We start from the raw sequence: 14,924 nt of genomic DNA, 5'->3' as shown, positions 1-14,924 counted from the left end.
ACTAATTTTGCATCCAACACAGAATAATGGTGAGCAATCACTCACAAAATAGATTGGTGTTCCCTGAAGGCTGGCATAAAGCCAACTTTTTTTAGCTGTACATTTGGTGGTATGAAATTGGGTTTCTAGAACGTAGTTTCCACTATCTCCACCAGTAGAGCTACAGACAATCTGATGAGGAAACTCAGCAGATCAAGAAGCATTTGATGCACGGTTTCAACCCAAAATATTGACAATTCCTTCCCCCTACAGATGCTGCTCAACTTGCAGAGTCCCTCCAGCAGATTGTATGTTGCTCCAGATTCCAGTATCTTCAGTCTCTTGTGTCTTCACTAGTGAAGCTGCTGCCTCACAGCTCCAGCAACCCTGGGTTCAATGCTGACCTCTGGTTCTGTATGTGTGCTGTCTGCATCTTTGCGTGAGTTTTCTCAGGGAGCTCCGATTTCCTCCTATGTTCCGAAGGTGTGTGGATTGGTGGGTTAATTGACCACTGTTAAAGATTGTCCTGGTGCAGTGTGGCTGATGGGAATGTGAAAAAATTGGTTCCAGGGAAATTAGTATGGAAATAGGATTTATGCTGTAAGCCAGCATTGTCTCTGTGGGCTGAATGGCCTTTTCCTGTGTCGGAAGGAAATAAAGAAATTGCAGAAAGTAGTAAACCCTGAGGAAGATGTGAAAGAGATTTCAAGCAGATGTAGACTGGTGAGATGGGCTGACAATTGACAGATGAAGTTGTATCCAAGTGTACAGTGATAATTTTGATAGGAAGAAGAACATTTATTGTCATATCAGAATGTCACAGAGTACAGTCATAGATGGATTTGAGTGGGTGTAAATGCAGAAATTTTTGAGGGCAGTAGAGTGTTTTCAAAAATAACATGGGATCTGTCCCTTTATTGCATTAAATCTTATAAAATGTTGATTATGCCTCAGATGGAGTTATCAGAATCAACTACTGAACAGTAGAAATGAAGAATTTTCAGAAGGTGCACTGAAGGTTAAATATTGTTCTTGAAGCAGAGTGCTGAAGATTTGAAAGTAGTGTTAAAATCAGAATTTAGATAGTTGTTTATTTACTTTTCCAATGACATAACAGTCCAGTAACCAGTGAATATAGATCAAAGGTTATTGACATAAGAATCAGGAGAACATGAGGAAACTTTTGCAAATACAGCTGTTGTTGCAGTTCAGAATACATCGTCTGATAGGAAGGCATAAGTCACCCAGTAGATTGTAACTTTTAAAAAGGGATTTGAATAAAATTGTTGAAAAACGTATGTCACTTTCAGTAAGAGTAATATGCAAGAGTAATCAGATAGTTCTGCCAAAGGGTTGCATGGGTAAGATGCACCAAATGGCTTTTTTTCTGGGTGTTATTATTCAATGATTCTGTGCATTCAATTTTAGTAATTTTGTGTGAATGGTCATCTTTGTCATTCTCAGATCTAGAGTTGTTGAACTCACAACACACTATGTTGAACATCATATAGATCTTCTCCTCTGAGGAAAGGAGTATAAAGTATTCATTAAGTCTGCAACTTTTTTTAATCCATTATATTCTGTCTTCATCTACTCATCATAAACTCTCATTCTCACTTCCTAATCTGTCTTAATGGATTTATTGAAACTTTTGGTATTGTGTTTAGTCCTTGAAATTGTTTCAATGCTTGTTGTACAGGTTATTTTTGGTATATTGCTGGTTTGCTTTTAATCTTTCTGATATATGTTATTTACTTTGGATTTGAGTGAGCCTTTTAGCTTTATGATGTCTCTTTATCTCATTTGACACCCATGGTTCTTTAACTGCACTGTAGAACCTTTGCCTTTTAAGGGTATGTATTGTGGCTTTTTTTGTAATTATTTTTGAATGTGGCACTAAGCCTGATCATTAAGATGCTATTGGGACAACTGTAGAAATATCACATTTAAAACTTTCATTTCATTCTTTTGACTCTCATTTCTCTCTTGAGTTCAGCCCTTCTTTCCCCTTTCTAGTTCTTTATTAGATTTGACATTGAGTTAATCAATTTAATGTACACTTTGTTCATTCGAGAGTTGTTTATTCCTTCAGTTTAATTGGAACGGGGATGGGTGTCGCTCATGTAATCTCGCCAGCCTATCAATGAGATCAAGGCTAATCGTGTGACCAAATCTACATACTTTCCCTAGTTCCATATTCCTTTGTAAATCTGGTTAACAAAGTTTCTTGATCTAAATTTAAAATGAATATGTGACCTAGTATCAATTGCATTTGCAAAAAAAAGTTCTAAAATTCTGTTGTTGTCTGCCTTCAATTCTTAAAAGTATGTTGGTGACTATACAAATTCTACCTTTGGGAACAGTCACTAGTCAAAAAATATCGCTGATTCAACTAAAAATCATGGGCAATGGCTGGCTGCTTGGGGTGATGGAGAAAGAGTAATGGGGGGGCAATGAGAAGTGAGGATGAGGGGACGTAACTCGGTGAGTGGGACTGGTGTGTCTTTTTGCATGGCCCCACAATCTTCAGTACCATTATAGTAACTGTACAAAGCGGATCCTCTATTTTGAGCAGTTGTGGGAGAGATTCTAGGATACGATGGTCTGTTGCACTTCTTCAAGAAAGCTTTGAGCACATTCTTGAATCTTTTTTCTTTGTTCATTGAATCATCTCCTCTCATGACTGAGGAAAGGAGGGCTGAAATGAGAGTCAAAAAGAATGAAATGAAAGCTTTAAATCATCTGTTTTTGGGAGTCTGCTGTTCAGGTTGGGCACGCGAGTGACATGCCCTGCCAATGTAGTCAACTGTCAGTAAGGCCTCAGTCTTGGGATATTGCCTGTGAGAGGATAGTCATGTTGGTTCATTTAAGCTTCTGTGAACTTGGAGGATTTTGTGCAGATACGGATTGGCTCCAGAGAAGATTTGCCTGGATGTTGCCTGGGATGGAGTGTCTGAGTTATGAAGAGTGATTGGATACACTGAGTTTGTTTTCCTTGGAGTGGAGAAGGCTGAGAGGGGACCTAATAAGAAGTTACAGAATTATGAGGGTCATAGATTGGGTAGACAGCAGTAAATTTTTCCTCATACCAGAGGTGTCTATAATCAGCGGATATGGGCTTAAGGTAAAGAGCAAGAGATTTAGAGGGGATATAGTAAGAATTTTTATTTTACCCGGAGGGTGGTTGGAGTTTAAAGTGCACTGCCTGAGAGGGCGGTGGAGGCAGAAATTCCTGCAACATCTAAGAAACATCTAGAGGAGCACTGGAATTGACAAGGCATACAAGGCTACAGACCAAGTGCTGGTAATTTGGATTAGCATAGATAGGCACTTGATGGGTGAATTAGTCTGAAGGGCCAATTTTTGTGCTGTATGACTACTATAATGCCTGCTTGACAGCCAAAATTATAGTGTGATCATGTTAAAATTGTATGTTATGTTACACTTTTGTATTGTTCATATTGTTAACATTAGGAATTCTGCAGGTGAGTACAATTTGCTTGTCTTGGGTATTAAATCAGAAAAAATGCCCGTCTTAAACCGTCTATCCTAGATTCTCCAACTGGTGGCAAGCACATAGGAGTTGGTCATGGAACAGCTTGAGTATGTTGAAGGGCAGAACAAGCTTGAGAGGGCGAATGGTCTCCTCCTGTTCTCATGTACTTAACCAATTGAATTCGTACTCTGATTTGTAAGAAAAATGGATGTACTTCCATTGGAAGTCAGAAAAGCAATTGTTGGTCTTGTCAAAGATCTTTGGTTGAATGATGACACTTAATGTAATGGCAATCTGAAAATTGTTATTTTATTACTCAATAACTTAGGTCAGTAAAGTTTGGCATACTTACAATCCAATGTAATGATGGCCACGTACTCTTGTATCCTCACTGATTGGAAGTGTGAGATTAACTAGCTGCATTAAACTAGGAAGAGGATCTCACTAAGAAGCCAGTTTGGTATTGGTTATTATTGTCACTTGTACCGAGGTACAGTGAAAAGCTTGTCTTGCATTCCGATCGTAAAGGTCAATTCATTACACAGTGCAGTTACATTGAGTTAGTACAGAGTGCATTGATGTAGTACAGCTAAAAACAATAACAGTACAAAGTGTCACAGCTACAGAGAAAGTGCAGTGCAATAAGGTGCAAAGTCACAACAAGGTAGATCGTGAGGTCATAGTCCATCTCATCGGATAAGGGAACTGTTCAATAATCTTATCACAAGTGGGGTAGAAGCTGTCCTTAAGTCTGGTGGTACGTGCCTTCATGGTCCTGTATCTTCTAACCTGATGGGGAGAGGAGAGGAGAACATTAGCTGTAACTGCAGGTGCATATTTTACAGCATAATAGAATTTGCAAAGTAAAAGTAATAGTCCCTGTTTTTACAAGCAAGCAAGTTAACTAGCAAAAAAAAGTTAACATATTTATTACTGAAAACGTACTAACAAATGAGCTGTTTTGTGATTTTTCTTTTTTCTGAACTAACTATTTTTAGGCTTCGGTATCATGGATCATTTGTTCCAGTGTCCTGGCTGACATGAATACATCATCAACAACAAAATGTTTTTTGTTGTTGTCACATGCTTGTTCATGGTAGCTTGCTGTGAATAAATTGGGTTGCTGTTTTGTACAATTACAATAGTGATTATACCTCAACAATGCTTTATTGTAAGATGTTTTGTGACACTGAAAGGTTGTGATGGACATGATATTGTGAAGTGTTGCAAGTTGAGATGTTCTCAACCTGTATGTGTAAATGTTGATTTGGGGTGAAGGGGGTTAATGACATTGTATGAATTCCTTTAATGTTGGCTACAAGTCAAGTTTAAAGTTTCAGTAATTTTTCAGGTTACATCAGAAGTAAGGTAGCCATTCAAATTTAATGCTACTGTAATAAAATAAAATCTAGAATTGTACATCAGGCAGCACCTTGCATTATTTCTGTTTTCCAGGAGCTAAAGAGGAGAAAAGTACAGACTAGATCATTAGAAGGTGGGGATAGATAATTTTTTCAAAGATTGAGAAATTGAGGGCTGTGGGGGTCAGGAATGAGTGAGATCAGCTCTGATCATATTGAACAGCGGGACAAGTTTGAGAAGCCAGGTATTCTATTTCTAACTCTTTATGTTCTTGTTGAAAGGTCTTCAACCTGAAATGTTAACTGTTTCTCTTTCATTGTTGCTGCACGATCTGCTGAATGTTTCCAGCATTTTTTTTCTTCTGTTCATTTTTCTGTTTTTATTTGGATTTCTGGCATCTGCAATTTTTTTTTTCTTTCATCATATAGATAGAAATTATTTTCGTTGGAATGCATATGTACAAGTTGAATATTCATAAATTGGTGTTTGGGCACAGTAAGAACTGCTGAACTTTTTTACACTGCTTGTAATTTATTCAGTGAAGATTAAGTGTTGAAACTGGGTGACAAAAACAGGAAATGTTTGCTTCTTAAGTTATTGATACCTTCTTTCTTCTCTGTGTTTACTATAATTTGTCATTAGCTTCATTATTAATGATAAATTAGTGGTAGAAAATTTTCATAGCTCAAAGATTAGGTAAATCTTCTATAATGTACTTTGTTTTTTAAATTAAACCTGTTTACATGACTAATTTGGGGTAATCTTTTCTACATTCAAAGTTTATAGCTGTTGCAAATTATTTGACTAAAAACTAGTCTTGCTTCTGGTAATGAGAAAACCCTGAGATTTATTCAGTGTTTTACATGTTTCACTTGCTTCAATTTGTTTCTTTTCCCTCTGCTTTGGTCAAGAGGCTAGATGATTTTTGTTTTGAATTGATGAAGGTTATCTATGAACAAGGCTAACCTGTCATATGCCAGATGCTGGTGGATATATTTTATTTGAGAATTCCAAAAATTCGCACTATTTCTTTGTGAGTTAGATTCAATCAGTTTTGAGTTAATGCCAATTTACTTCAGTGGGATAGGGTGACCATAAGAGTTGGGCTGAATCTCACTGAGTGACAGCTGAGATTCTGCAGGGAGGCCACACTATATTAAATGTTTTGTGACTCAGCACGTTTAAACCTTCATGCCAAAAAAAATCTAGCAGCCTCAAGCAAGCACATTTGACTATCTGTTCTACCTCCGTATTCACTATCTAGTCTGATGGTGGAACATTGACATTCCACAGTGGGGTCCATGCACACATCACAACACTGCCATCAGCTTTAAACTGAAGGGATGGTGGCTATATGAAAGTTAACCCTGATCATTTGAGTGGGGTGATCTGTGATAAGTGCCAAATATTTATTTTACTTTCAGCCTTTTTAATTGTTTGTTTATATTTTGTTTCAATCAAATGATTTTTTTGACAATTTAAAAAAAATTGAATTGTTTTTAAATGTTGCTCACTTAAGTCATTAGAAACAACTTCTTGGGAAAAAAAGTCTTTGTCATCCAGCGAGCCGTCACAAGGATGCCAATGCATTTTTGGGGTGCCTCAGAATACGAAGCTTGAGGCCTGTTCTTTCTTGCCAGCTCTGTCAGGTCACCTGGTTCAGTTCCCTGTGGGCCATGCTAATTCCAGGATATTACAGCCTTTTATAGAATATTGTTCTCTTATTGTTTATAAAGGTATTGTCACCTGGTGTTTGCTGTATTTTCACATGCAAGCTGGAAGTGCTCCTAAGATTAGTGGACTAGCAGCAAAGTTCTGGATCATAGGTCCAGAGAAATGTTTTTGAATCCCAGCAAGGCAATCGGGGAATTTAAATCCAAGGAATTAAATCTGGACTTTGTTTAAAAAACGCTAGTCTTAGTAACAGTAACCAGGAAGCTCCTGGATTGCCACTAAAATCCTATTTGGTGCTCTGATCTCCTGCAGGAAAGGAAATTGTACATACTAACCTGCTCTGCCCTTTAACGTGATGGCAGGCCCACAGCAACGTAGTTCACTCTTAAATGCCTCATCCGTTTGGGGGCAATTAGTGATGGGCAGTAAATGCTAACAATGCCAATGATGTCCGTATCTTGTGAATAGTTTTTTTTGAAAAATACCTTTTAAAGATATAGGTTGGGAAATTTATTTTTGTGATTTTTTTTTAAGACTTTAGCAGAAAAATTGTATGGAATTTTTAATATGCTGTCATAGCTTTGAGCTGTTCTTTTGTTTGTTGGTTAAAAAAAATTCATTGTTATATTTTTTGTACAACTTACTAAAGTGCTGTTATTTCGGGAATTGTATTTTTTAAGACCATTAAGACATTGGAGCACATTTAGGCCATTCGGCTCATTGAGGCTGCTCTGCCATTTGATTGTGGCTGATTTTTTTTTCCCCCCCTCTACTCAGTTCTCCTGCCTTCTCCCCGTAACCATTGATGCCGTTATAATCAAGAACCTATCAATGTCCGCTTTAAATATACCCAATAACTTGGCCCCATAGCCTTCTGTGGCAATGAATTCCACAGATTCAGCACCTTCTGGCTAAAAAGATTCCTCCTCATCTCTGTTCTGAATGGATGTCCTTCTATTCTGAGGCTATTCTGTGCCTCAGAATAGAAACATCCTCTCCACGTACACTCTATCCAGGCCTGTCAATATTCTGTAGGTTTCAATAAGATTCCCCCTCATCCTTCTAAACTCCAGTGAGTACACACCCAGAGCCATCAAACACTCCTCATGCGTTAACCCTTTCATCCCTGGGATCATTCTTGTAAACTCCTCTGGACCCTCTCCAACGCCAGTACATTTTCCTTGGATATGGGGCCCAACTCTGCTCACAATACCCCAAATGTGGTCTGACCAATGCCTTATAAAGCCTCAGCATTACATCCTTGCTTTTATGTTCTAGTCCTCTCAAAATGAATGCTAACATTGCATTTGCCTTCGTTACTACCAACTCAATCTGCAAGTTAACCTTTAGGGAATCTGCACTAGGACTCCCAACTGTTTTTGAACCTCCGAGTTCTGAATTTGGTCCCGTTTAGAAAATAGTCTGTGCCTTTATTCCTTCTACCAAAGTGCATGACCATACACTTCCCTACACCGTATTTCTATCTACCACTTCTTTGTCCATTCTCCAACCTGTCCAAGTCCTTCTGCAGGACTCCCTGCTTCCTCAACACTACTGCCTCTCCACCTATCATTGTATCATCTGCAAACCCATCAATTCCGTCATCCAGATCATTAACATATAACGTGAAAAGTAGCAGACCCAACACCGACCCCTGGGGAACACCATGAATCACTGGCAGCCAACCAGAAAAAGCCCCTTATTCCCACTCTTGGCTTCTGCCAGTCCAGCTAATCTTCTATCCATGCTGGTACCTTTCCTGTAATACCATGGGCTTCTATCTTGTTTAAGCAGCCTCATGGCGGCACCTTGTCAAAGGCCTTCTGAAAATCCAAGTAAACAACATTCCCTGACTCTCCTTTGTCCTATCCTGAGTGTTACTTCCTCAAGAATTCCAACAGATTTGTCAGGTAAGATATCCCCTTGAGGAAACAATGCTGACTTCAGCCTATTTTATCATGTGCTTCCAAGTACCCCCGAAACATCATCTTAATAATGAACTCTAGCATCTTACCAACCAGGCTAACTGGTCTATAATTTCCTGTCTTTTGCCTCCCTCCCTTCTTAAAGAGTGGAGTGACATTTGTGATTTTTTTTCCAGTCCTCCAGACCATTCCTAAATTTAACGATTCTTGAAAGATGGGTGCTTCCAAGCCCATAATACCAGCTAAAGCAGTTAGCATGTTTTCTTTCTAAATAAATTTGAAGAGAAAACTGGCTAAGATACCTGGGATTGATGATTTATGTTTCTTTTTAACTCTTGGGACCTAAGTTTGCATCAAAATTTGCTTTGAAAATGCCGAGTTTTATTTTCTCACTAGCTTTCTCGAACTCTATGCTGTCATGCTACAAGTCGAACAAATGCTACATCATGAACTGCAACGTCTTATACCAAGTATTACAAAGTGAAATTATTATTGCTCTGACTGGAAACTCTAATCTTCTGCTGGTACCCTGGCCACTGTAGCAGGTTGTTCACTATCTTAGTGTCCTGTTTGACCATGAATTGAGCAGTGGATCCATATCCTTCTTATCACAAAAATTTACATTCCTTGCCATCTGATTCTCCTTCTTTCACAGTCTACTACTGAAGTCCACATGCATGCTTTTAACATTTTGTAGAACTTACTAATTCAATGCTCTGTTGGCCAACCTACCATCTTCCATTTACTGAAAGATTGTACTCGTGACAACATTTTGCTTGATATCCACCTGTACCAGATCTTTTGCTAAATATCTTTGGCTCCTAGACTCTCAACATCACCATTCCTGCATCCCCAAAATCTCCATTTCTTCAGCCTCATGTGCATCAACCCTTCCCAAATGTCTCTGGCTACATTGGCATTCCTATCATTTACCTGCCATATCTTGTTTATCATGGTCAATAACGTGAGAGGTTTCAAGAAAAGATCATAGAATATATTGATGTTTAGATTGAATTTAGGTTTTGTGCAACATCTCTTATTTGTACCCTTTATTGTGAAGTGAATGCCTTTAGTTGCATTATTCATTTTCATGTACTGCAATTGTCTTTTGCAGGTATCTACGTAATACACTGTTATGGTACTGCACTGCTGTACTAAGGCCCCAATAACCACACTGGTGAAGTGATATACTGTTGCCATCATCTGCTCATGCATTATCCATTGCGCACCGCATTCTAACATTTCGTGGGTCTGATCTGATTTCCTGATACAAGATACCATGGGAGGAGCTGTCAGTGCTGGTGAAGACAATGATGATTTAATTGACAACTTAAAGGAGGCCCAGTACATTCGTACTGAGAGAGTGGAACAAGCCTTCAGGGCCATCGATCGTGCAGATTATTATTTGGAGGGATATAGGGACAATGCTTATAAGGATTTGGCTTGGAAGCATGGCAACATACACCTGTCAGCACCTTGTATCTACTCTGAAGTTATGGAAGCACTAAGACTTCAGCCAGGATTGTCATTCCTGAACCTTGGCAGTGGAACTGGCTATTTGAGTACAATGGTGGGCTTAATTTTAGGTAATTCAATTTTATATTTTTCAGGTTCCTTTTTAAAATTTGAATTCAAGTTATTATAAGACTGTAATATGATCTTAGTGAACATCGATATTGTTAAATCTAATGTTTAAAAAATGACACCTCTATCTGTTTTGGTAAGCTTTGGCTTTTCCGTAGCTTAGGTAAGAGACTTGCATTAGATACTGCTGGTGAAGTGGATGGAATTCTCATGGCATTTTGGAATGCTCCAGCCTTCAATCATGCCTCTAAATCACCTTGCTACGATTTTGGGGTTGGTGTATCCTTCCAAAAAAAACCCAGAGTATTCAGAAAAATGGCTACACCTGAAAAGATAGCAGTGTGTGGGGATGAAGTGTTGCGATTGGGAGTGTAAATTTGAAATTCATCAATAAAACAATTTTTTTTAGTAAGTTGTAAATTTGTGGGACTGGTCCCTTGGGGAGATTGGTATTGATTCTTTCAGAAGTAAATTAATGGCTTTTTTTCCAGGGAAAAAAAAATTGGGAGATGTTGAATAATTTGACATGCAATATCTTGTAACTGCAATGTGATCAAAGGAATGGGTGGCTGGACCTATGCTTCTCAGGGATTTCATTGCCTTGTGTATGAATTTGTTGTAGATTAATTGATCAAGCTTGATTACTGTGCATTGACAGCAAATTGTATTATGCAGCCACTGGAGTAGTAGAAGGTGACCTTGGTCTAATATTTTGTCCAGCAATTCTTGTGGTTAACGGTTAATGCAAGAACTTGCTGGTGTTCATTATAGAATATGGAATAACCTAGTTTGTTCATTTTGTAATTAAAAACACAATGCTGAAAACACTAAGCAGGTCAGTCAGCATCTGTAGAAAAAGTTAATGTTTTGGTCCTCGACCCTTCACCAGAACTGGGAAAGGGAGAAAACGAGTTGGTGTTTGGTATCGGAGAAGGAAAGGGGTGGATGGGTAGAACAAAGGGAATGACTTAAAGTGGCAGTTGGAAGCCCATTATTGATTTTTTGATTGTGTTATGTGTTGCTAGGCTATGGGACGTGTCCAGCAGATCCGACAATGGTAATAGAATGAGAAAAAACTGAGCCAAAATGATGCCAGGCAGAAATGGCCAGTTTTGGTAGTGATGGAAAGAAAGAGTGCGTTACCTAAAGTGGGAGAATTCTATATTGAGTCTTGAAGGAATGGAAATGTGATGTTGTTCCTCAACCTTGCATTGAACCTCATTGTAACAGTGCAGAAGGACATCTGAGTGAGATGGGGAATTAAAGTGACAGGCAACCAGAAGCTCAGGGTCATTCCTGCAGACTGAATGCAGATGATCTGTAAAGTTATCTCTCAATCTGTGTTTGATTTCTTCAATGCAGAGGAGACCACACCTTGAATTCTGAATGTAGCATGCTAGGTTGGAAGAACTACAAGTGAATCCTGCTTCAGCTGGAGAGACTGGGACTTCGTTCCTGAATGGTGGGAAGAGAAAGGATGTATTGTATCTCTTGCATTTGTGTGGGGAAAGTGCCGTAAGAGGGCAGTCATTGGTGGGGACAGAAAGGCAGACCAGGGGTTCGCAAAGGAAGGGGACCCTTTGAAATGCTGAAAGGGTGGAATATGTGTCTGGTGGTGGGTATTGTTGGAGCTGGTGGAAATTGCAAATGATAATCCATTGTATGCAGAGGCTGGTAGGGTAGCAAGGACTAGCGGAACTTGTTTTTTTTTTATCTGTTCAGAAAGAGAGATGCTGAGAGCAGAGGTGTTGGAAATGAATAGAATGTGGTCAAGATCTCTGTCCACCATGGTAGAGGAGAAGCCATGCTTCAAGAGTCAAAGCCTTGCTATTGGTAACATGTAATACCAACAAAGAAGCCTGGTGGATGTGTAACTGCCATTTTAAGGCATTTGGTCTCATTCTATCAGAGATATTCCCATTTGCTCTGCCCATCCCTGCCCACCACCTCTGCTACAGAAAAATAACTTGTCTCTCTTTCCCAGTTCTGACAACAGGTCTAGGAGGTGAAATGTTCATTGTTTCTCTTTCTATGGATACTGTCCGACTGGAGTGTTTCCAGCATTCTGTTTTTATCTTGAATTTCCAGCATCTGCAGCTTTTATTTTGATTTTCATTTATTGTCATGCAAGTTGTAGATTTCCTAATGCTCATCAGCCTAAAACTGATTGCATTAGAGATGTTCCTATTTCAATATTTTGCAATTTTAACCATTTATGGGCAAAATCACGCCAATTGTGAAATTGCTTTGACTCTTGTGTGATGACATTATTCCTCGTGCATGATGACATCATTCCTCGTGCAATAATCCTTATGGACTGTTGCAGGGGACTTTGGACACCCATTGTCCTGAGGATGTTCCCAGGACAACATTGTCTTAATTCTACAGGATTGGTGGCAGACATGCAGGTAAGTCACAAAATTACTTAAATTGTTGCCCTCCGATCCATCACAACATTTTGATCTTTCTACTGGGATTTCCAGGCAACCAATGCATGTATCCAATTCCATTACACAGTTTTACACATCAGTGTGAAGATGTGGCAGCTTCAGTGTTTTCTATTGCTAATTAATGATTACTAGTTAAGATGATTAGGACATAATGTCTTCATGCTTAGTAAGGGTTTGTTTTTAACTTCTCCACTCTTGAAATGTATTTATCGATTCGTAGTCTGTCCAACTTGCAGTAAACATGGAAGCCTTATAGTAAAAGTAATTAAATCTCAGCAGAAAAAGAACATTGAACAAGAATATCATTTTTCTGATTTTAAAATGTCATTTCACTTAAGATTCTAACTGTAAAATATTTCTTAATGGATATTAATTGGATTTATATTTTAATAACACAAATTGTTTTCAAGAAATGTTATTTCAATGAATTATTGACAGTGTAAAGGCAATTGTATCTTGTAATACTGTAATTGTTTGCAAAATGTACTAAGATGGAAGTGTAACTGCAGTCATTAACAGGTAATGCTACAGTTCCCAAGCTTCTATCTTTGTGACATGTAAAGTGTCAAACGTAGCTCAGCTAGAAATCTACAGTGCCTCCATTCCTTGCTGTTTTGTTGTACTTGTCAGTCATTTTCAATTTAAATCCCACTTAATAAAACTTTAAAAATGGAATAGTGCAAAAAGATTCATACTGACAAAAAATCAGGCTAAAAGTAAGTACTTTTTTTGTATACTCAAAAACAATATTTGAAATGATTTTCATCTACTTGTTTGGTGGACCCAATTTTTGTTTGGTTAGAAAATTAATATTGGGGAGCTGATCAGTCTTTACTTAAAATTTGAGATGATTATGATTACATAACAGATCTGTGCACTTTGCTTTTCATAGTGCATTCAGTGTTATCTTTTTAACTATTTTATATGGTAAGTTCATAATTCTCCTCAAAATAATTGTTCACTCTTAAGACTGTTCACTGTCATCTCTTTTAATAACCATTTATTTCAAGAAAGAATTCAATTTGCACTTAATAAAGGTGTAATTTTATCACCCATGTTTGCTCATGCTTTAAAACCTGCATGAGATTTTAACATGCTATGATTTTAATTTATCTGTTGGTTAATTACAAGATTGATAATCATTGATTGTAAGATTATCAGACCTTTACTAATTCGAAATTTGTTGATGGTGAATGTCAGAATTTACATTGAAGATGCAATTTGCTGGTAACCCTCACCATGTTCAGTAGCATGTGAAGCAATGAGATATTAACTTTATCAGGCTGATCTTTAATAAGAACTTAGGAAAATTGTTGTCAGGTTTTAAGATGCAGAGAAGCAGGGTTGGGTGGAGGTGTTGCAGGGGAGGAGTGTGTGGTGGAGGTGAAGTGAAGAGAAAGGAAGCTCTGTGGTAACAGGAATAAACTAAAGGATAATGCAAGGTAAAAGAGGGTGACAATGAGATATTAAGACACAAAGTGGGCCCTAGGACATGTGGATATGAGAAACTTTCAAATTTGAAAATAAATGCTGAAACTTTTGAAAGAAAATTACTAGAAATACTGGTGATCTGAACTTGTTGAACTCAAATTGTGATAGAAGGCTGTAATTTGCCTACTGGTGAAAATCTTTGTATTACTGTAAATATTCTGCCTACATTGAGAGAATTTCTGATCAAATACAATTAATTAACACCCTTATTATATTTTCTGGAGCTACCAGAATGAAACTATGTGGGCAGCAATATTAGTCAAGTTGTTTTGTGCACTTATATATGATACCCAGTGCTCGGTTTTCACCACTGCTATCTGCCATTTTTTTTTGCCTATTAGTCAAAAGGAGTTCTTGACGTGAATTTTTTGTGTAATAACTTTGGGAGCTGTTGCTGGTTACGGCTACTTAGTTGTTAATGGAGTTACATTTACACTGATGATTCAGAGAGCAGCAGCTATTTATCTTCTAGTTTACTCTCAAACTTTTGGGTTTCATTACCAACGGCATTATCTGAGAAAGGAATATGATGTCCAATTAAGAAATGAAAAAGATTCAATGGGCCAGCAATTCCAATTAGAACCATCAGCATTTGGCCATGAAACTGCATTAGTCTGTAAAATAGCCTGTTGGATGCATTGCCAGGTCAGATCCAGCATAAGATTTATGCACGTACTGATTTCAATGAGGATTGTAGAGCAAAAGGTTTAGAGACAAAGGAGAAGGTAATTTAAATTGCCTTTTAAAATGATTTTGCTTTAGTGTTTTAAATTATAAGCATTTTCAAAGGAGTTAATTTTAATAATCTGTAAATGCCTCTGAATACCAGAGACATTAAAAAACACATTAAAAATCAATTGTAGTCTGTCCAGCCAGAAAAGCCTTGTCCCAAGCTTTGCCAAGATGCTATGAATGTTTCAGGATCAGGTTTTCCCTTGCTATGTTGCTAATGTCAGCACTGGA

The 14,924-nt window shown here is 37.9% G+C and overlaps 1 protein-coding gene across 4 annotated transcripts in view; it reads left to right on the top strand.

Annotated features, from left to right (window-relative positions):
* Positions 1 to 14,924, top strand: part of pcmtd1 (protein-L-isoaspartate (D-aspartate) O-methyltransferase domain containing 1) — a 76,644-nt gene that overhangs the window by 31,468 nt on the left and 30,252 nt on the right. For 3 of the 4 annotated variants that reach the window (XM_052022964.1, XM_052022963.1, XM_052022962.1), the window contains exon 2: positions 9,551 to 10,022. In XM_052022964.1, the coding sequence (XP_051878924.1) occupies positions 9,716 to 10,022 (307 nt within the window). In that variant the 5' untranslated portion in view covers positions 9,551 to 9,715. Of the gene's footprint in view, positions 1 to 9,550; positions 10,023 to 14,924 lie in introns of those variants that run through there. The other variant, XM_052022966.1, reaches the window with a different exon arrangement.

The sequence above is a fragment of the Pristis pectinata genome, chromosome 9 (assembly GCF_009764475.1).
Source record: "Pristis pectinata isolate sPriPec2 chromosome 9, sPriPec2.1.pri, whole genome shotgun sequence".
Classification (NCBI taxonomy): Eukaryota; Metazoa; Chordata; class Chondrichthyes; order Rhinopristiformes; family Pristidae; genus Pristis; species Pristis pectinata.
The sequence above is the reverse complement of the archived record's forward strand: the minus strand, read 5'-3'. Positions and strand labels throughout refer to the sequence as shown.